Below are 22448 nucleotides of genomic sequence, written 5' to 3'. Positions count from 1 at the left end.
TGCTTTGATTGGTGTGTTCAGTTTCTTCCATTAGGTTATTTAACCTGTACTTCTCCAGATGATTTTATTTTTTTGAGTGTCACCCATTCATTGTGGCAAATTTATGTGATATTTGAAGATATATTAGGTAGGGTCTCTGGAATCAGTGAGGTCAGCATCTGACTTGGGAGATAAAACACACAGGCCAGGAATGTTTCCCTAATAATGAAGTCCAATGTGAGACTGTCCCTTGAGAGTGATGTTATCATAGTTGAGGACAGAGGGACAATAAGAGTCAGGTAAGGCTTTACGGTGGAGGTGAGCTGGTCCTGAAAGAATGACTGTGAATTAATGATGAATGGATTAATTTGATGTTTTTGAAATCTCTAGACACCAAGCTAACAGAAATAGTTACTTCCTCCAAAGAGGTCAGAGTGTACATGAGCACTACAATGTTACAGATGCTGTGATGGAGTTATACTCAAGGTACAGAGGGAGCATGGGGGAGAGTGTGGTCACTTGTTCTGGCATGGGAAGCATGGTCAGGAAAGCCTTTTTAGATGACATGTTGCTGGGCTAAATAGCTCAATAAGAAATACATATCCTTACAAGGTATCTAATAAGAAAGCGTGGAGGTATATTGTTTAGATTTTAACAGTCCTCTGTATTTTAAACAGAAAAGATTGGATGTAGTGAGATGTGTGCTTACCAAATCATTGAAAGGCATGGAGAAGCAGGCTCTAGGCTGGGACTCTAGGAAAGACTTTATAGCACAGAACTGGACACCCAGAGGAAACATGACATTTATCTGAAAGAGTCTGGGTGATCAAGGAGTCCCCATTGATGGAATTTTTGGCTCCAGAGCCACACCTCAACTGCTAGACTCCCAGCAGCAAAAATGGAAGCCTCATGCTCAGGGCACTTCTTTCTCCAGGTTACTCAGTTATAATTCATGTCTTGAGGGATTGCATCTGACTGGTGGAAATTAAATAGCATACTAAGTTGTTAGGGTGTCTGGGAAGTCTAAATCCTTTTAGATTCTGAAGTTTGTGAACACTCCCCAGATGGTGGTTGGAACAGATTATGTACAGGCCAAGTTGCCTCCACAAGTTGTACATCGACTGCAAAAGTCAAAGACCATCTAGTACCATACCCCTGGGTAGGTAGGCTGTCTAATTGGACCGGCAAAATACAGATCAGAAAATTGTCCCATACAAGTCAAACACATGGAGAATATTCAAGTTTGTAATTTATAACTAACACACACACACATGCACACACACAGCCTAGCTGGTTATCTGCTGTCCACATTGCTATCATGCACATTTCTTTTATTTTTAATTTTCTTTATTTTTTATAGAGATATAATCGACATATAACATTATATTAGTTTCAGGTATGAGACATAATGATTCAATATTTGTATATATTGCAAAATGATCATCACAACAAGTCTAGTTAATATCTGTCACCACACATAGTTACAAATTTCTTTTTCTCATGATGAGAACTTTTAAGTTCTACTCTCTTAGTAACTTGTAAATGTACAGTTCAGTATTATTAACTATACTCACCATGCTGTACATTACATCCCTAGGACTTATTTATTTTTGTAACTGGAATTTTGTAGCTTTTGACCCCTCCCTTCACCCATTTTGCCTCCTCTCCCCCCGCCCCACCCACCTCTGACAACCACCCATGTGTTCTCTGTATCTATGAGTTTGCTTTTTTGTTTTTAAAAATATAGAACACTTCACAAATTTGCATGGGATCCTTGCACAAGGACCATGCTAATCTTCTCAGTATCATTCCAATTTTAGTATATGTGCTGCAAAAGGAGCGCTCATTTCTCTTTTTTCCTTTAATTAAAAAAAATTGAGATATAGTTGATTTACAATATTATTTAAGTTTCAGGTGTACAACATTGTAAGTCACAATTTTTATAGATTATACTCGTTATTATAAGATATTGGCTATATTCCCTGTGCTGCACAATATATCCTTGTAGCTTATTTATTTTATACATAGTAGTCTGTACCCCCTAATCCCCTACTCCTATCTTGCCCCTCCTTCTTCCCTCTCCCCACTGGTAACCACTAGTTTGTTCTCTATATCTGTGAGTCTGTTTCTTTTTTGATATATTCACTAGTTTGTTTTACTTTTTATATTCCATGTGTAAGTGATAACATATAATATTCGTCTTTCTCTTTCTGACTTATTTTACTAGTGGGTTTCCAAACAATAAAATAGCTATCTCAATGCCAATCTCTAGGAAAATTCTGGAAGTGCATGATTGGGCAGATAACTTGTAAGCATTTGAAAAACCTGGTGATGACTAAGAGCCCATAGGAAGTTACTGAAGACAAATTATGACAAATGCACCTCACTTTAAAAATAAGGCTTCTAAATGGTTAAGTTTATACAAGTGCTGCAGTGTATTTTGATTGTATGAAAGGATTTGATATGCTTCCTATGATGTCCTTCTTGGAGAGATGGTTTATTATAGATTGGATGGCGAATTGGTTATTTTTTGCTGCAAAAGAAACCACTCCAAACTTAAGGGCTTAAAATATCAATCATTTTATTTGCCCAGGTTTCTGTGGGTCAGCATTTTGGCCTAGCTCAACTGGGCAGTTCTTCTGCTGGTCTTACTGGGGTCACTAATGTGGCTGCAGTCACTGGTGGATTGACTGGAATTGGTCTAGGGAGCCTCAACTTGACATCCAATTTGTGTTCTACAAGGTGTCATTCTAGCCCTGGTTTCTTCACATGTCAGTCTCGGGGCAGCAAGAGAGGACAGGCACCAAAGGTTAAGGGTAAAGCCTCTGCCTGCAACAAAGCAAGTCACATATCCGTGGGTGACAGGGGTCACCTAAAAACATGGATACAGGATGATGGGGTCGACAGGGGGTGGGGCTCATAATTGTGACAGTGTACCACAGATGGTGTTAACTGAGCAGGTTTCTATCTAGTTGGACAACAGTTCTCAAAGAGGAGGACTACCATAGATGCTGCATTCATCCTGTCCTATTTTAGATATTTGTTAATGACTTAGACAAAGGAAATGAAATATGATCGCAATTTTGACCATGACACAAAATGATGATGAATAAAATAAATCCTGAAGATGACTTGTCAGTTTAGTCACTTGGCCAAAACTAATAAAAACACAATATATCAGTGTTAAATGAAAAGTCCTCCATGTATGTTAGTAAAATAAATTATGGTCAGGCAGCATTGAAAGCCATATGAAAACTATATTTGATACCATATTTATGAGACTAAAATGATCAAGATGAATTAATAGAAATATAGTTCACAGGTAAAAGTAGCAGTTCCCCAGAACAAAATATTCCCAGTGTATTTTGTTTATTTCTGAAAATTCGTAGAAGAATATGGAGCTAGAGAAAATCTAGAAGGTGACTTGTATGATGAGAGAGTTCAAATATAATCTCCTGGAAAATGGTACAGATGAACCGGTTTGCAGGGCAGAAATAGAATCACAGATGTAGAGAACAAATGTATGGACACCAAGGGGGGAAAGTGGTGGGAGCGGTGGGGGTGGGGGGATGAACTGGGAGATTGGGACTGACATGTATACACTAATATGTATAAAATAGATAACTAATAAGAACCTGCTGTATAAAAAAATAGATAAAATAAAATTCAAAAATTCAAAAAAATAATGTAATCTCCTGGAGGAAAAGTTGATGGAGTACTTGCTCTAGAGAAAAGAGGACTGAAAACTTATAGAAGATGCACAATTGGTCCTAATACGTGTGAAGAGCTGTCATGTAGAAGAGAGCTCTTAGAGGGGAAAGACAGGATCAGTGGGAGGAAGTTGTTTGTAGATAGACTTTAGCTCAAGATAAGGTACAGTACTTTAATAACTGGAATTGTCCAGCGAGGAATGGAGTGTCTTACAAGTTAATGACCTCTCTCCTTGGAAGCTCAAGCAGAGTCTGGAACACTCTCTGAGATAGAAGAGATCCTCAAGGAATCCAAATTCAGTGATGCCCACTTTCTTCCTCTCCTATATTTTCACTTATTAAATTAAACATTTCCTCCATTATTACTATGCTTTTTATTACTGGGGTGCTCTTTAAACGTTATGAACAGAATCATGAGTTTTCATTTTGGTTAACAAAACAGGAAATGTAAAAAAAAATTCCTCCTTCCTTTGGCTAACTGCAAAGCCTCTTTTTTTTTTTTTTTCCCATTCAGGGTCTGCTGGGCCAATATTTAGAACATAATGTTATGACCTTGGAAAGAACACATCTCTGCCACTTCAGAAATAAGGAAACTGAAACCTAGAGAGATGGAGAAACTTGCACGAGGTAACGTATATTCCTACTGGCAGAGCGAGCTTAGAACAAGGGGAGCATCATTGTGTGAAGACAGCTTAGTCTTTAGATTTCCCAATACTTGTGTTCTCATCCTGGATATGTCTTTTGTTAGCTATTTTAGTTTTCTTTTTTAAAGATGAAGACAATGATACTTATTATAGGCTGAGTGAGATAACCCACATAAAGTACCTAGTACGCAGTAGAGGTCCAATAAATAAATGCTGAAGCTCCTCCATCCATGCCCAAGATGTCATGTTGCCCTATGTGATAAAGCTTTATTTCAATTAGTAGTATTCATTTCCTCCAGTGCATTCATTATTCTTCTAGAATACTATGTCTCAGTTTGTTGAGGACAGTCCTGGCTCATGTATATCATCCCAGCATAATTATTAATCGCATCCCATTTCATTCTCAGAAGTGTCCTGATTTAAATAAGTCATAGAACCATCCTACCTAGAACTTGCTTAGTGCCCTCCTTAGGGCATCTTTCAATTCCTTGTTCCTCATACTATAGATCAAGGGGTTTAAAATGGGAGTGATAAAAGTGTAGACCACAGACACCGCCCGGTCCATCTCAGGAGAGTAGCTGGAACTGGGGGACAAGTATATAAAGCTGGTGCAGCCATACTGCAGGAGGACCACTAAGATGTGAGAGGAGCAGGTGGAGAAGGCTCGGTGGTGCCCTTCTGCTGACTGGATCTGTAAAATGGCTACCACGATGAAGACGTAGGAGATGGAGATCACTGAGAGGGGGATGCTTAGGACGATGAAGCTGATGATATACAGAGCAGTTTGGTGAACGTGCGTGTCTGCACAAGCCAGGCGCATGACGGCAGGCATGTCACAGTAGAAGTGGTAGATTTCGCTGTTGTTGCAGAATGGGAGATGGAAGATTAAAATAGTCAGTGGTAGTGACAGCAGGAACCCCAGTACCAGGGATCCTACCATCAACTCCACGCACAAGGGCCAGCTCATGATGAGGGTGTATCGTAGAGGGTAGCAGATTGCTATAAACCGGTCATAAGCCATGACTGCAAGCAGGACACAATCAACCCCACCCAAGAAGACAAAGAAAAACATTTGGGTGCCACATCCAGTGATAGAAACAGGAGTTTTGCCCATTGAAAGAAGGTTTGCCAAGGCCAGTGGGGTGATGGAAGATGTATAGAAGATTTCCAGAACCGCCAAGTTGGCCAGGAAAAAGTACATGGGGGTGTGGAGAGAGTGGTTGATCTTGACAATAACTGCAATGATGGCATTTCCACCGAGGCTGGTCAGGTACATCACCAGGAAGGCCACAAAAATCACCACCTGTACCTTTGGGTCAGCTGAGAATGGACGAAAGAAGAATTGTATCTTTGCAGTTTTATTTATTTCTTCCATGGGTACAGCATTGGACCTACGAAAAGGGAAGATGGCACGGTCTCTAGGTACCTCTCATTTAATACGATGCTTTCCCAACGTTTCCATTGACGGAAGTACTTTGGCAATTATGTGCACACTTTCATTTTAAAGCAGATCATGGAACATAATAATTTGTACATTTGCCACCTTTACCCTCAAGTACTGAAGACTGAGAAATCCTCAGTGGTGGGGATTTTGATGATCTTTGCTTTAATTCCAGTGCCTAGCATAATACCTGATAGAGAAAGTTTTCCAAGAAGTATTTGCTGAATGAATTAATGAATAAAGTCAATTTAAAGTTCAAAGTTACAAAATAGATAAAATAGGGTATCAATTCATTATGGGAAACTTGAAATGTGAAATTTTAGGAATGTATAAATAGCTGTGTGTCGTAGTTTAAAGAAAATTGTGCTAGAGGTATATTGTGATATTGCATCACAAGCTCTGTAATTTAGCTCAAAACCTAGAGACTTTATTGATTCATTTTGCTTCCCCTCCTTTATCCAATAAATACCAGTATTTATTTGTCCCTAAATACTGATAGTTGGTCCTTCAAAGTTTTCTCATATAAAAAACAAACATTATATTATATTATTTATATGTGGAATCTAAAAAAAATAATAATACAAATGAACCTGTTTACAAAACAGAAACAGACTCACAGACTTAGAGAATGAACTTATGGTTACTGGGGGGGAAGAGTGGGGAAGGAGGGATAAATTAGGAGTTTGGGATTGACATGTACAGACTGCTATATTTAAAATAGATAACCAACAAGGACCTACTGTATAACACAGGGAACGCTGCTCAATATTCTGTAATAATCTAAATGGGAAAAGAATTTGAAAAAGAATAGATAGATGTATATGTATAACTGAATCACTTTGCTGTACACCTGAAACTAACACAACATTGTTAATCAACTATGCTTCAATATAAAATAAAAAATTTTTAAAGTTCTCATATCTATTACTTTGGTCCCTTCTCACTGCCCTATCAGTTCTATCCATTGTTACCTTACATTTGGATTCTTGTGATCACCTCCCATCTAATCTTCCATTTCCCTTCTTTTCTCTCTATAATACATCCTGCTCTCCATTATCATATTATTCATCTGCTTAAAAATTTTCAATGCCTTCCTATTTATTAAATGACAGCTTTCTCACTCCTCTGCTGATTATTCCAGTCTCTCCTGGATCAGACTTTTTTTAGGCTAATCCCACTATGGCCCTCAATTATCCCTGTTATATACCATATGGTCTACTCATTGGCTTCTTATCCATCATTCTCCTTTCTGCTTCATATAATTCTATTTTCCTTCTAGCTAGAAGTCTTCTCTCTTTTGTCTGATTCAAATCCTGCCCACTTTTAAAATTCTAGGTTATGTTCTTCTTTTGCAAAGTCTTTCTAGGCCACTCCAGTTTAAATCTCTCTCTCCTTTCTCTGAAATTCTATGTCACTCATAATGTTATGATTTTAGAGCTAACATACTGTCTTTACTGTATCTGTATGTTCTGTCCCAAATTATATTCTAGGTTCCTGGAGGACGAGGGCTCTGTCTTATGACAAATTATCATTTATTCCATGCTAAGTGTTAGGCAAAGTGAAAGTACTGAAATGGGTTAGCTTACTTCATCCATTAAACCACTTTAGTAGGCATGTACTATTATCATCCCCATTCTACAGATGAAGACATACAGGATTAAAAAAAGTTAAAAAGTGCTTTGGGGCTTCCCTGGTGGTGCAGTGGTTGAGAATCTGCCTGCCAATGCAGGGGAGACGGGTTCGAGCCCTGGTCTGGGAAGATCCCACATGCCGCGGAGCAACTAGGCCCGTGAGCCACAATTACTGAGCCTGCGCGTCTGGAGCCTGTGCTCTGCAACAAGAGAGGCCGCGATGGTGAGTGGCCCCCGCTTGCCGCAACTAGAGAAAGCCCTCGCACAAAAACGAAGACCCTACACAGCCAAAAATAAATAAATAAATAAATAAAAATTAAATAATGTATAATTCAGGTGTACTTTAAAAAAAAAAGTGCTTTGAAGTCACATAAGTTGGAAATGGGAGAGCTGGGATTTGAAAGTTTGTCTATACGGCTTTTGTCCTTAATCTTTGTTTATACTACACTGCCTCCCCCTATACTTTATATCTCCTAAGTGGCTTTGTTATTTGATTGGTTATAGTTCAGCTATAGGTAGAACTCTGGATGCTCTGTTGGGAAAAGAGCACTTAAGATCTGAGACCAAAAATGTTTGATTACACTATTTCCAGACAAGAGAAGCATAATTATAATTTAGACTGTGGTTTATCTAGTAAATACTGCCCTTGTCAATGCAACAAAAAAAATCTCCCTTCTTTCTCTCATAAGGAGCAGAGGGAAAGTGTTTGGTTAAAAACAGTGGGGACTTTCCTGGTGGTGCAGTGGTTAAGAATCCGCCTGCCAATGCAGGGGACACTGGTTCAAGCATTGGTCCAGGAAGATCCCACATGCCGAGGAGCAACTAAGCCCATGTGTCACAACTACCGAGCCTGCGCTCTAGAGCCCAAGAGCCACAACTTGAGAGCCCTAGAGCCCCATGCTCCGCAACAAGAGAAGTGCGCCTAGAGCCCCATGCTCCGCAACAAGAGAAGCCACCACAGTGAGAAGCCTGTGCACTGCATCGAAGTGTAGCCCTCGCTCGCCGCAACTAGAGAAAGCCTGTGTGCAGCAACGAAGACCCAACACAGCCAAAAATAAATAAATGGATAAATTTATTTAAAAAGAAAGTTTCTCACTCATTGTGGTCTCTTCATTGTGACAAGATAAAGCTGTAAGTTATGTTTTATCTGGAAGCTATCTCAACTTTAGATTATATGAAGTGCTTTTGTTATTGCAAATAAGAAACCAACTAGACACATGTTTCAAAAGATGGTCTGGAACATATTTGTTTTAAATGATGCCAAAATATTGAACCAAATGTCGGGCATCATGCAAACAAATAACTGAGTGCTTTGCTTACTTCATTCTTTATGTAGATCTGGAGGGATGGTAGGGGTTATTTGAATCCATGTTGTGCTTCCTAGACTAGAATGTATATATTCTAGAATCTAGAAGGTACAGAGCTGTGTCCAGAACAAAGTGAAGTCCTAGGATCAACATAGCACAGCTTTTTAAAAAAGTCAATTTTAATGTGAAAATTTTTGGATATAAAAAAATAAAAACGTGGAGATAGTACGCATAGAAAAAAGATCTGCATGAATTTTGGGAGATAAAAACATAAGATTTCCGAGAGATTTCTTGGTGGCTGATCACCAAGTCCTTAGGACTGTAAATTGTCTCTCGTGCTAATTAGATCACCTAAGTAGAAAAGATCTATAAGTACTGATTTAGACCCTAGATTGGCTATTATTCAGTGGAAAATATAATTCCCCAAACTTCCCAAATATAAAATCTTGACTTGGAACACCCCCTCCTTTATTATTCCAAAGAACACAACTAAAGTAGTAGTCAACACTTTCTAAGATCGGTATGCCTAGAGAAAACTCCCAGGGGATAACTAGTCTTTGGAAAGATGGTTTATCATCTCTTGAGACTGTTTACAATCATGCGACCAAGAACAAAGCTTCATGAGTTCTTCGTCCTTCACGTAAACCCTGTACAAGTTGACTAGTGGCCATAAAAGATCACACATACCCACAGAATCGGAGCTCTGTCAGGTTATATGATCCATCTCTTCCAAAGAGAATGCCTGACTTGTTCAAGGTTGCCCCAGTAGGTCATTCTTTAATTCATCATTTAAATATACACGGTACTGTAGAGGATGCAAAGATGATTTAGATGCCGTCTATTTCATGGAGTCATAGGGACAAGACTGTCAGCCAGATTTTCCCTTACTCTTGTTCTGTTTGCAACACCTTCCACCCTCTCTTGTCAGTTTCTCTCAATTTAAATTGTACACAACATTTAATAACAAGGGGAAAAAGGTAGTGAAAAGGTAATCTTTTAACTAAGTCAGTAAACTGTCTCTTTGATTATACAACGAGATTTTAGGAGAATGCATTCATTAAAAAAAGCATACAAATTTGGGGGAGATGATGATTCCAAGCAAGATGGTAGAAGGTAAGCTATGTTGGAATTGAATGATGTGTATTAGGATCCCAGCTTTGCTACTTATTAATTTTGTGATCTTGCTAGCTCATTTGCTCTAAGACCCCATTTGCTCAGAATAACACCTCACTACTTTACAAGATTGTCATGATGTGCAAATGAAACAATGTCCATAAAAGAACCTATAGGAATGTCTGGCACATATTAACTGTTCAATAGAGTATATTGATCCATTGATTCCTTCATGATCTATCCTGAGACTGAAAAAGATTTACATGGCTGAGTAGACAGAATGCCTGGCCGGTCTATGTAACATTTTCTGGGAGAAATTTTGTATTACATCTGGTTCCACTACTAGTTTCCTGTGTCACCTTATATTGCAGAATCCCTCTTTAAGTAGACTGAAGGATGAGCACTGTTTCATCTACTTATAAATTAGTTGTTACAGTTAAAAGATAATTTATATAAAATGTCCTGACTTTAGGTTTATCTACATGGCCTAATTGAAATTTATGTTATACCTGTTAGCACAAATTTGGACTCACCTGAAGAGGAAAATGAAATCTTAATTTGGGAGTTTTGACTGTGGGATAAACAGGGAAGGAAGAATAATGTTCCAACCATCATTCAGGGGACAAAAGCCCTGCTTGGAGCATAGGTATTTGTTTCTCCTGAAGTTACTCATAGCAGCTGGAAGATTCCAACATCAGATGGATATATTTATTTTTACAAGACATCTTTGAATAACATTTTCTATATGTCAATATAAATGAATTTGATATGTGAATTTATGAATTCATAAATATTCATAAAATTAATTCATAAAATAAAATACAGATTTTACATATGTCGGTAAATCTGAAGAAATTATGTCTGAAGAGCATATTTTTACTTTCTGGAAGAGACTCTAAGAGTATTTTCTGGCAGCAGCATCTGGAAAGAAGAGCCAAAGTTGTGTCCCTTTACAATTTTTTTTTTTAATTTATTTTACTTCATTTTTATTTTTTCCTTTTTTTTTTATTGAAGTATAGTTGATTTACCATGCTGTGCCAATCTCTGCTGTACAGCAAAGTGACTCAGTTATACACACACACACACACACACACACACACACACACATATATATATATATATATATATACACACAGTCTTTTAAAATATTCTTTTCCATTATGGTTTATCCCAGGAGATTGGATATAGTTCCCTGTGCTATACAGTAAGACCTTGTTGTTTATCCATTCTATATATAATAGTTTGCATCTGCTAATTCCAGACTCCCAGTTCCTCCCTTCCCCCCATCCCCCTTGGCAACCACAAGTCTGATCACTATGTCTGTGAGTCTGTTTCTGTTTCATAAATATGTTCATTTGTGCCATATTTTAGATTCCACATATAAGTGATATCATATGGTATTTAAATGGCATTATTTTGTTCTTTTTAATGGCTGAGTAGTGTTCCATTGTATATATGTACCACATCTTTTTTATCCATTCATCTATTGATGGACACTTAGGTTGTTTCCATGTCTTGGCTATTGTGAATAGTGCTGCTACAAACATGGGGGTGCATGTATCTTTTTGAATTATAGTTTTGTCCAGGTATATGCCCAGGAGTGGGGTTGCTGGATCATTCGCTTTACTGTTAACAGGTTGAGTCATATAGAATTTGCTTCTGAAAGTCAATAATGGTAGCATATAGGCAATCGCACATAATACTTTTCAACATAATACTTCTACAAGCATAGTTTGAGTATATCAAATGACATATTCAGACACTCAACAAAAAGTTATTATTCGGGGCTTCCCTGGTGGCGCAGTGGTTGAGAATCCACCTGCCAATGCAGGGGACACGGGTTCGAGCCCTGGTCTGGGAAGATCCCACATGCCGCGGAGCAACTGGGCCCGTGAGCCACAACTACTGAGCCTGCGCGTCTGGAGCCTGTGCTCCGCAACAAGAGAGGCCGCGACAGTGAGAGGCCCGCGCACCGCGATGAAGAGTGGCCCCCGCTTGCCGCAACTAGAGAAAGCCCACACACAGAAACGAAGACCCAACACAGCCAAAAATAAATAAAGAAATAAATAATTTAAGAAAAAGTTATTATTCTCCTACTGCATAATAATAGGTAACATTTATTGGGTACTGTGCACCATGCTTATCATTTTACAGGCATCCTTTCACTTAAGGGACCCTTCAGTCCTATGCAACATGTACCTTTATTGTCCGTATTTTTTTCAGATGAAGAAACTCAGGCTTAAAGGTTTAACCAACTTGCCCAGCTAGTAAATGGCAAAGTAACACAATTCCTAGGTCAGTCAGAAGCAAGTCTAAGCTTCTATCACAAAAATAAATTGTACCTCACTGAACAATGCACTGCGTGTAAGGCTGACTGATAGGTGTCCTAGAAAGACAAATCCTTTCATTCTAATTGTCCTTTATCTACAAACTATTTCACTGTAAAGTGACATGCCACAAGCCTTTTTCATATCCTTACAAAGTCAGTGCTCAGTGCCCTGATTTGTAATCTCTCTCTTTCCTTTTTGCTCCTTCTTTTCATCCTCTCTCACCAACTACTCATTTAATCAATATTTATTTTAATAAATCTTTAAAAAATATTTATTAAGACCCCTGTCTATGTAAGGTATAGCTCTAGAGAAGAGGGAAAAGTGTAGAGAATGAGAGGGGGTGTCAATACACAAAGAGGCCAATACTGAATGAGAGATATAGTAATAAAAAGAATACAAGTCAAATTCAGCTAAGGGCTGTTGTAAAAGGACAATGTGTTAGGAAAGCTCAGGCGTATCTCTCTTTTCCAAAAATGCTTTTTGAAAAATTGCATGTAATTAGAATTATTTTTTAATGCATACAGGGGATTCTTTTTTTTTTTTTTTTAAACAGGAGAAAATCAAATTTCATTTTGTATGTACCGGAACATATGGGGGATTCTTAATGAGAAGAAACCTTCTAGCCATTCCTTTTATAACAGAAGTAGATATTTTCTAATTCTTCAGCTTCTATTGACATTTGGGATGACAGATATATTTTTAAACTGGAGAAACCTTGAAAGTACTGACATTATATTTCAAGGCCAGTTAATTTCGGACTCAATCTGATCTAGAGCATGATCCCTTGACTATTTTGGACAGAGCCTCCTTCTTGCCATTAATCATTTTGAAGAACATGGATTTCACAGTATGCATGCTTGAATTCTCCTTAAACTGTCTAGTAAAGGACGCTGGTTCTGAGTCAAAACTGAACTTTGACTCTTTCTGGGAAAAGCTCCACTCCATATTTAGTTTCTGTTCCTTGGCCAATGTCCACAGCAAGCCTTGTCCTGGTTACATGCTAGGGATTTTCCTAATCTTCTAAAATCTGGAGTCTGGAAGGAGATTCTTACCTTTTAATGTACTCCTGTGGACTGTAAGCCATTGCAGATTTACATGAATCCTTTGCTAAATGCTGAGGGCCCCAGTGGTCTGTCCTCAGAGATCTGTGGACTGGCATGCTTACCACTTCTAGATTCATGTATCTCACTGATTCAGGGCACTATGTTAAAGCTCTTCTCAAACTAGATCTGATTCCTATCTGATCAATTCTGGGACTGAGAGTATGGTCCATCCTGCCTCTTCTTTGTATAAGGTAACATCTGGCTATACTTATATCTCTGTAGCCTGGAACTTACCTTTGAAGTTCCCTTGATATTTGGACTTGAAATTATCATCAAATAATGACATTCATAATAACTAAGCTGGCTAAAGTGATGCTCTTGGTCCCCTGAGATGACTTGGGAAGGTCTGCTTGGGAAGCATAAAACAACAAGATTAAATTCAGTGTTCCTAAGAGTTAAAATTGCATCAGGATTATTCCATTGGTACAGCTTCCCTAAGGATTATTTTTTTAGTCACTTGTTGATGAACTCAGTGATGAGGTCAGTTGGGGAAAAGAAAAATTACTATTTTCACTTGATTTACCTTGAAATAATATTCAAAAAAGAAAATTTCCACATGTGGCATTATTCATTGTTTTTTTTTCTTTTCCATATTCTGCAATATCCCCTTTTCTCTTTGCTTCTGGGAAATTAATTCCTCTTGACTTTACTCTCATATCTCTGATATTCCTTCTTAGTCTACTTTGCTAGCTTCTGTACTTGCCCTAACTCCCACTCAGGCTGGATCTTGGCCCCAGGCCCTCTTTTCTATTTACATTTTTTTGGTAGGTAATCCAGTTTAGTTGTTTGTCTTTAAATACAAAAACAGGCTGATAACTCTCAGATATGTTATTTGCAGCCTAACTTTGTCCCTGAACTCCAGACTAGTATATCCACTGTCTAGCTGACATCACTATTTGGATCCTAGTAAGTATCTCACATTTAACATATCAAAACCAGAACTTTTCACCCACCATCTACTTGGGTGTTCTGTATTGAACCATTCAAATCCTGACGGTAGTCTCTCAATTTACTTGACATTTGGGACTTTCTTGGTGGTGCAGTGGTTAAAAATCTGCCTGCCAATGCAGGGACACAGGTTTGATCCCTGCTCGGGGAAGATCCCACATGCTGCAGAGCAACTAAGCCCGTGTGCCACAACTACTGAAGCCCGCGTGCCCTAGAGCTCGTGCTCTGCAACAAGAGAAGCCATTGCAGTGAGAAGCCTGTGCACCACAACGAAGAGTAGCCCCTACTCGCTGCAACAACGAAGACCCAACGCAGCCAAAAAAAAATTTTACTTGACATTGATGAAACTAATGCTTCGTTCAATTTCATGTAAAGCACCTGAAGAGATGGTTTTCTTTCAGTGTCTCTTGGAGAAATGGGGACCATCTAGAGCTTCTTTTTTTATTTAAAAAAAAAAATTTTTTTTTAAGGTTTTTCATGAAATCATAGAACTAGAAGGGATTTTAGAGGTCATGTAGTGGGTGACCATATCTTGGATCTCCATATCTCAAAGGGCCTTCAAGATTATTAATGGAGTTTTCAAGGTAATTTTAATATTTCAAAAGCCCTAGCATATGTCATACATTTTCTTGGGATACATCTATACATGTATTGTTATTATTATTACTACTACTCTTTGTTTTTTGTTTGTTTAAAAGATAGAGTTAGGCAGATAGTAATTTTCAAAACTTGGGGGTTGGAGGCAATACATAAGAACGGTTAAAAGAGTAGGTCTAATTCAGACAGACTTGGATGCAAACCTTGGCTCAGCCACTGACTATATGTGTGCCCTTGGGTACATTAATTACATTTTCTAAGCCTTGGTTACCTTATCTGTAAAGTGGCAATGATAGTACTGTTCCCCTCTCATAGAGAAGTTGTGGAGATTGAATGAGATAATGCACATGCAGTGTTCATTACGTTACATAACACTTCATTAGCTTTAAAAGGATTATTGTGGGGTTTATGGAGAAAACACTGTAAAATTCATATGGTGCAGAGAATGTTAAGAGCTACCGATTATTCAACCTTCCTTCCAATACAGATACTTATGCTCAATATTTTATTTTTCAGCTTTGTTGAGGTATAATTGACAAATAAAATTTGTACGTATTTAAGGTGTACAATGTGACATTTTGTTATACATTGTGAAATGATTACCACGATCAAGCTAATTAGTATAACTTTCATCTCATATAGTTGTTTTTTTGTGTGTGTTGAGAACACAATATCTACTCGCTTAGAAAATTTCAAGTATACAATGCATTATTGTTAAATTTAGTCACCATGTTGTACATTAGGTCTCTGGAATTTATTCATCTTATAACTGAAAGCTTATACCCTTTGGCCAACATCTCCCTATTCCCCCTACTCCCTGACCCTTGGTAGCCACACTTCTACTCTCTGTTTCTATGAGTTCAACTTTTTTTTAGATTCCACATATAAGTGATATCACCACTTGTTTTTCTGTGTCTAGCTTATTTCACTTAGCATAATTTCCTCCAGGTTCATGCTTGCTGTCACAAATGGCAGGATTTCATTCTTTATTAGGCTGACTAATGTATATATGTTCCATTGGTCAATGTGTCTGTTTTTGTGCCAGTACCATACTATTTTAATTTCTACACCTTTGTATTATAATTAAAAATCAGGAAGTGTGATATCTCCACCTTTGTTCTTATTGTTCAAGATTGCTTTTGCTCTGGGATCTTTTGTGGTTCCTTCCATTTGAGTTCTAGGATTGTTTTTTCTACTTCTGTGAAAAATGCCATTGGAATCTTGATAGGAATTGCATGCATCTGTAGATAATTTGGAGTAGCACAGACATTTTGAAAATATTAATTCTTCCAATTTATGAACATGGGTTATCATTTCATTTATTTGTGTCATAGTTAATTTCTTTCATCAATGTTTTATAGTTTTGAGTGTATGGGTCTTTTACCTCCTCATTAAGGTTTTCATCACTACTTCTGGATTCTTTTCTTAGTGAAGGCCTTTTAATGCACTGAATTCATACACTGTATTATTTAATGACTATAGAACAGTTAGATATTTTTATTCCCTATATGTTGTGTGATCTGCTTCTTTCTTTTTTTTTTTTTTTTTTAATTTTTTTTTTATAGCTACTTTATTTATTTATTTATTTATTTTTGGCTGTTTTGGGTCTTCGGTTCGTGCAAGGGCTTTCTCTAGTTACGGCAAGTGGGGGCCACTCTTCATCGCGGTGCAGGGACCGCTCTTCATCGCAGTGCGCGGGCCTTTCACTATCGCAGCCCCTCCCGTTGCGGGGCACAGGCTCCAGACGCGCAGGCTCAGTAGTTGTGGCTCACGGGCCCAGCTGCTCCGTGGCATGTGGGATCTTCCCAGACCAGGGCTCGAACCCGTGTCCCCTGCATTAGCAGGCAGACTCTCAACCACTGCGCCACCAGGGAAGCCCTGCTTCTTTCTTTTAGATACAGAAACAATACTACTAGAAATAGCTTTATATGAATACCTTTTTCATCCCTTTGACTTGCTTCTTTAGAATTAATTCCCTGCAGTAGGAATATTGTGTCTAATTTTTTTAAAAAGATTCCCAACTAGGAGATGATGTACTGTCTCCTATAGATAGAATATAGCAAATCTTTATTCTTCCCCAAGTCCATAGACACAAAGCTGAAACCTGCAAAGGAGACAAATATGAGGACATGTTCATGGCAAGCCAACACGGAGTAGTGGTTAAGTGTGTACAATCTGCAGTATTTGGCCAGGGTTGGAGTCTATGCTTTGGTTTTTCTCATCTGTAAAATAAGGACAATAATGGCTCCTACCTCATAAGTTTATTTTGAGGAGCAAATGAGTTAATTGGCATAAAGTGCTTGGAATAGTCCCTGACACCCAATAAATGTCAGTCATTATTATTTGTAATGCAGTGGACATTAAGAGGCACTCAATACCTGTTAGCTGGCATTTTAGTTTTATTTTGTTTTACAGTTTTCCCTGCTGTGACTCAGGATACTTGGCTTTGTCAAGTTGGCTTCATTATTTTAAAAAAATTGAGTGGCATTTACTATATGCAAATTATGTGTGAGTATGTGTGTTAAGGCAAACGAAATATAGAAGCTGCCCTCAAAGATGCTAATAGTGTTTTGTGCAGCCAGGGAGACAGGCATATACACAGATAACTCAAGAGTGAACAGGGTAGAGTGAAAGGAATGTGTTGACCATGTACCAAGTGTGAAAGAGCCAGTTTCAAGCTTCCAAAATCAGCACTTTCCTTTGAGGTGCTTGGTGCTTCTGGCCATAATGGCTTTGGTTCAGATGTTTCCACAGAATAGCTGATGCACAGGGATTGTTCTGCAGTAAGCATTCCAGGAAAGCAGCCTGGCTAGAAAAACAAACTTCCTCCAATTCCGTTCCAGGGGTGATTGATGATAAGTTACCTGAATGAAGGATGAACTGTGCATTCATGGAATGACACTTTTCTTATCGAAAATATAGTGATCAGTTGTGGTTAGACAAACTCTTTTCTTAATTTCTGTATAAATTGTTTACTTTGCTTTAAAAATTTGCAAAATATTGTACTCCACAGTTTGAGGACAACACTGCTTGTTTCTCCTTTTATCGTGTTATAAGTTTGCAATTAATTAAAATGATAAGAGTATTGATGTTTATTAAAGAATATTAGAAAATATAGAACAGGAAAAACACTTTTCAGCCTCGTCACTCAGAGTGCATTCTTTCTACAGTGTGGTGATCCTAATTTTTTAAATCTCATTTTCTGTTTAGTATTATATCACAGATATCTTCATGTTATTACATTGTCTTCATAAATATAACTTTAAACAATTGCATAGTATTTCTTCAGCTGAATCTAGCATTCCGTATTAAGTTGTCTTCATTATTCCCTATTAAAATTATGCTATGATTTTTACCTTGTATATAAAGGTTTTTGTTGTTGTCATTGTCATTCTAATTTCAGATTAATTTCTAATTTTAGACTCCCGAAGTGTGATAACTAAACTCAAATGCTAATTTTTTATTTGGCAAATTTCAAATCTACACAAATTAAGAGGATAGTACTATGAATACTTAGGTATGCATTACTCACCTTGGAAAACTGTCAATATTTTGACAAAATATAAGCATTTAAAAATATTATTATTTTCCTAAAGTGTTGAACTTCTCACCTCTCCACCAGTGAGCTTGGTAATGCTCACTTGTCCACAACTTTGCCAGTGCTGGGGATCATTGTTAACAACTAAACCAAAAGAAAACACAATGGTAAAACTTGGTTCACTTGTTACACCAAAAAAACAATGGTGGTTGAACGTTGTAATTTGCATATGTTTTTGGCCCTACCCCTCTATTTTAGCAGGAAAGTGTTTTTGGCATGGCCCAGCCTCTCTGAGAATCCCCCTGAGAAGATCAATGCAAAGACCCTTCTGTAGGCTGCTACCTTCGGCTGTTTGAATATCATTGAAAAGGTAATCCATAAACACAATAAAGTATTTTTGCGTATGTGCAAGTCTACCTTGCAGCAAATTAAAACAAAATTTAAGAGTCGTGCATAAGGACTGGGCAATTTAGAGCAAAGGTGTGGTGGGTGAGATGGGACAGTGGATTTTGGTCATTGAGGGATTTCCTGAAGTTATACCCCAGGTAAGTTATGCTAGTTTCACTTATAAAATTATTTTGTGATAATTGTATGTGATATCACAAGAATAAGAGATTCCTGTATTATTTTTTCTTCAGTTTTATCGGGGTATAATTGACTAATAAATTTGAGGTTCCTTTGCTTTTTAAGTTTAGGGTCAGAGTAGAGTAATATGATTTTAAAAGTGTTTAAGAGAGGTTAATCTAAAAGTATGATAAGTTGGGTTGGTGGGCAGTGAGGGGATGAAAGCCTTATTTAGGGTGGACACCGTAATGATGCAAATGAAGGCAGATATGAGAAAGAAGGTAAAACAAGAGTAGGGTTAGTATTTGGTAAAACAAAACAGAACAAAATTGGATTGTTCAAAGTTTAAGAAAAAACAAAAAAACAAAAAATACGATACCAAAATTTCGAGTTTGGGAATGGGGAGGAGAGCAGTGTGAGCTGTCTAACTTATCTGGGCTTCCGGTTTCCACCTTTGTAAAACAGGTAAAGGAAACACCTGTGTTGCCAGCCTTTTAGGTTTGATATGAGAATCATATGCTCTTTGTACAAATATGTACTTTTAAGGTGTCCTGGGGGTGACTGGACAATCATAGTAATGAAGAGGCATGAGAATGTTCAGGAAGGTTTGCTTTTTAAAAAAAAAAGAGGGGGGGGGCTTCCCTGGTGGCGCAGTGGTTGAGAATCTGCCTGCCAATGCAGGGGACACGGGTTCGAGCCCTGGTCTGGGAAGATCCCACATGCCGCGGAGCGGCTGGGCCCGTGGGCCACAGCTACTGAGCCTGCGCGTCTGGAGCCTGTGCTCCGCAACAAGAGAGGCCGCGATAGTGAGAGGCCTGCGCATCGCGATGAAGAGTGGCCCCCGCTTGCCGCAACTAGAGAAAGCCCTCGCACAGAAACGAAGACCCAACACAGCAAAAAATAAATAATAAATAAATAATAAATAAAAATTTTTAAAAAAAAAAAAAAAAAAAAAAAAAAAAAAAAAAAAAAAAAAAAAAAGAGGGGGGCTTCCCTGGTGGAGCAGTGGTTGAGAATCTGCCTGCCAATGCAGGGGACACGGGTTCGAGCCCTGGTCTGGGAAGATCCCACATGCCGCGGAGCAACTAGGCCCGTGAGCCACAATTACTGAGCCTGCGCGTCTGGAGCCTGTGCTCTGCAACAAGAGAGGCCGCGATAGTGAGAGGCCCGCGCACCGCGATGAAGAGTGGCCCCCGCTTGCCGCAACTAGAGAAAGCCCTCACACAGAAACGAAGACCCAACACAGCCATAAATAAATAAATAAATAAATAAATAAATAAATAAATAAATAAAAATTAAAAAAAAAAAAAGAGGAATGGAGATCAAGGAAAAAATGCAATTGGAAGGAAACCCTGTTGAGAACCGTTCTATTGCATGGCTGGCATGGGGCATGGCACTCTCAGACACCGCCTCTCCGAGGTGTGTGTCACACCCTTCCCATGTTTAAAAGGAGAACGCTGATGTCCATAACTTCTCCAAGGTCACACAGCTAGTAGATTAAGCAGTGCAGGAGGCAAGATCACCTGAACTGAACTCCAAAGGAAGCAATGAAGGTAAGGAATCAATGATTGCAAGCTGTGTTTCTAACACAGGCAAGCTCAAGGACACAGGAGGAACACTTTGCCCATGATGTCCTTCCTGGTACCAGGGCTAATGGAAGAACACAACCAGACAGGAGTGGTCCGTTTCCACTTCCACCCCTTCTCAACAGACCAGGCAGTGGTGTCCCTCATATTCACGGCCTTCTTGCTGTTGTACCCAGGAAGCCTCATTGGAAATGTCACCACTGGGCTCACAGTCTGGTGAGACCACTCCCTCCATACCCCAGTGTACTTCTTCCTCTTTGCACTGGCCATGCTGGAGATTGGCTACTCCACCAACCTTGCTCCCTTGACTCTGGCTGGCATCCTTTCCATGGGGAGGATGCTTATCTCTCTCCCTGGCTGTGGAGCCCAGATGTTCTTCTCCATCCTTCTTGGGGGATCTGACTGTGTCCTTCTTGCTGTCATGGCCTATGACAGGTACATGGAAGTCTGTCATCCACTGCATTACAACCTCATCATGAGTTGGCAGCTCTGTGGGCAGATGACTTTAGGTTCTTTAGGTCTGGGATTCCTGTTGGTGCTGCCTTTGACCATTCTGATCTGCCACCTTTCATTCTGTGGCCACAATGAAATCTATCACTTCTTCTGTGACACGCCTGCCGTTATGCACCTGGCCTGTGCAGACACCCACAGGCACGAGGCAGCTCTCTATGCCATCAGTGTGGCCGCTGTGGCCATTCCCTTGCTCCTTATCTGCCTCTCCTATGGCTGCATTGTGGACACCATTGTGAGGATGGATTCAGCCCAGGGAAAGCGCAGGGCCTTCTCCACTTGTTCCTCCCACCTCATGGTGGTTCTCCTGCAGTATGGGTGTTGTACCCTTACCTACCTTTGCCCCAGCTCCAGCTACTCCCCAGAAGAAGGCCAGGCAGTGTCTGTTGTCTACAACTTTTTCTCACCAGTGCTGAACCCCTTGGTCTATAGCATAAGGAATCAAGAAGTGACTAATGCAGTGAGGAGACTATGGCAAGAATGTACTTGATCAGGGAGCCAGAAATAATCCTTCTTAGAAAAAATATTCCTCAAATCAGAAGTAGGGACATGATCTTAAGGACAGGAAGCTCAAAAGGAAAAAGGAGGGAGTGGAGAGATGACTGTCCCATGGCTGTCTCGCCTGTGAAATGCTAATCAGGACTAATTCATCCACTTTGTATTAGATTCTGATGATGAAACCCTGGATTGCCTACAAAACCAGCCTCCTCTCTCACCGTAGTGCTTAGCATAAGGACTAGCACAGGAATGTCAGTGAAGAAGAGAATGATTGAATGGATGGATAAGATGATGACAGCAGTTGATAAAGTAGATGTTTTGAGAATGGACCATCATGTATATTTCAGGCTATAGGTAACATTCTCCTACAAAGGTGCAGAGCCAGCATGACTAAGCACAGGCAACAGAGCACAAAGTTTAGAGCTAAAGGAATAGATTCAATATGGAGTCAGGTTTGTTCTTCTTTGTAACAGTAGTGTTACTGACCCAGGCCCTTGTACTCTTTAATCAATAGAAATTGATAAGAGGCCAGACAAGAATTTCAGGCAAGTCTGTATTGGGGCTTGTGCTGCAGCATGAGGGAGAGAAAATAAGTAACAGGTGCCCTTGCTTGCTCCAGAAAGGAGCTGCTTGGGTCCTTAAATGCGGTAACAAGGGGGGGGCAGGTCCGTGGGTTGGGCAGGAGGTGTAGCTTAGGTGGTCTGCCCACCCACTTGGCAGTGCCGTGCCCATGGATCATGCATAATACCCTGCTTTTGCTCCCAGCACCTCAGAAGTGGCAGTTGGTTTGTGGCCTTTTTGTATCCTATTGTTCATAATTGCCCCAACTGTGCATGCTTGCAGTTATTTTTAGTCCCTTATAGTTTCTTTGTATTCTGTTGCTCAAGGAGATGTTTGTCCAGGTGCAAGCACTCTGGTAAAGGGTCCCAGGTCCCAGCCTATCTCAGTA

General features: G+C 39.2%; 2 protein-coding genes and 1 non-coding gene across 3 annotated transcripts; 1 reads left to right on the top strand and 2 right to left on the bottom strand.

Moving 5' to 3' along the window:
- Positions 1-1716: 1716 nt before the first annotated feature.
- Positions 1717-1822, bottom strand: LOC114235791 (U6 spliceosomal RNA). The gene has a single exon (XR_003621888.1). It is a non-coding gene; the product is annotated as a U6 spliceosomal RNA (small nuclear RNA).
- A 2956-nt stretch (positions 1823-4778) lies between these two features.
- Positions 4779-5708, bottom strand: LOC103017512 (olfactory receptor 10V1). The gene has a single exon (XM_007196501.1). The coding sequence runs from the start codon at positions 5706-5708 to the stop codon at positions 4779-4781; it is 930 nt and encodes a 309-aa protein (XP_007196563.1).
- A 14850-nt stretch (positions 5709-20558) lies between these two features.
- On the top strand, positions 20559-21491 carry LOC103009016 (olfactory receptor 10V1-like). The gene is given in 1 exon segment (XM_028162420.1): positions 20559-21491. A coding segment is annotated over 1 exon segment (933 nt).
- The last annotated feature ends 957 nt before the right edge of the window (positions 21492-22448 follow it).

Source organism: Balaenoptera acutorostrata, chromosome 9, assembly GCF_949987535.1.
Source record: "Balaenoptera acutorostrata chromosome 9, mBalAcu1.1, whole genome shotgun sequence".
NCBI classification, from domain to species: Eukaryota; Metazoa; Chordata; class Mammalia; order Artiodactyla; family Balaenopteridae; genus Balaenoptera; species Balaenoptera acutorostrata.
The sequence above is the reverse complement of the archived record's forward strand: the minus strand, read 5'-3'. Positions and strand labels throughout refer to the sequence as shown.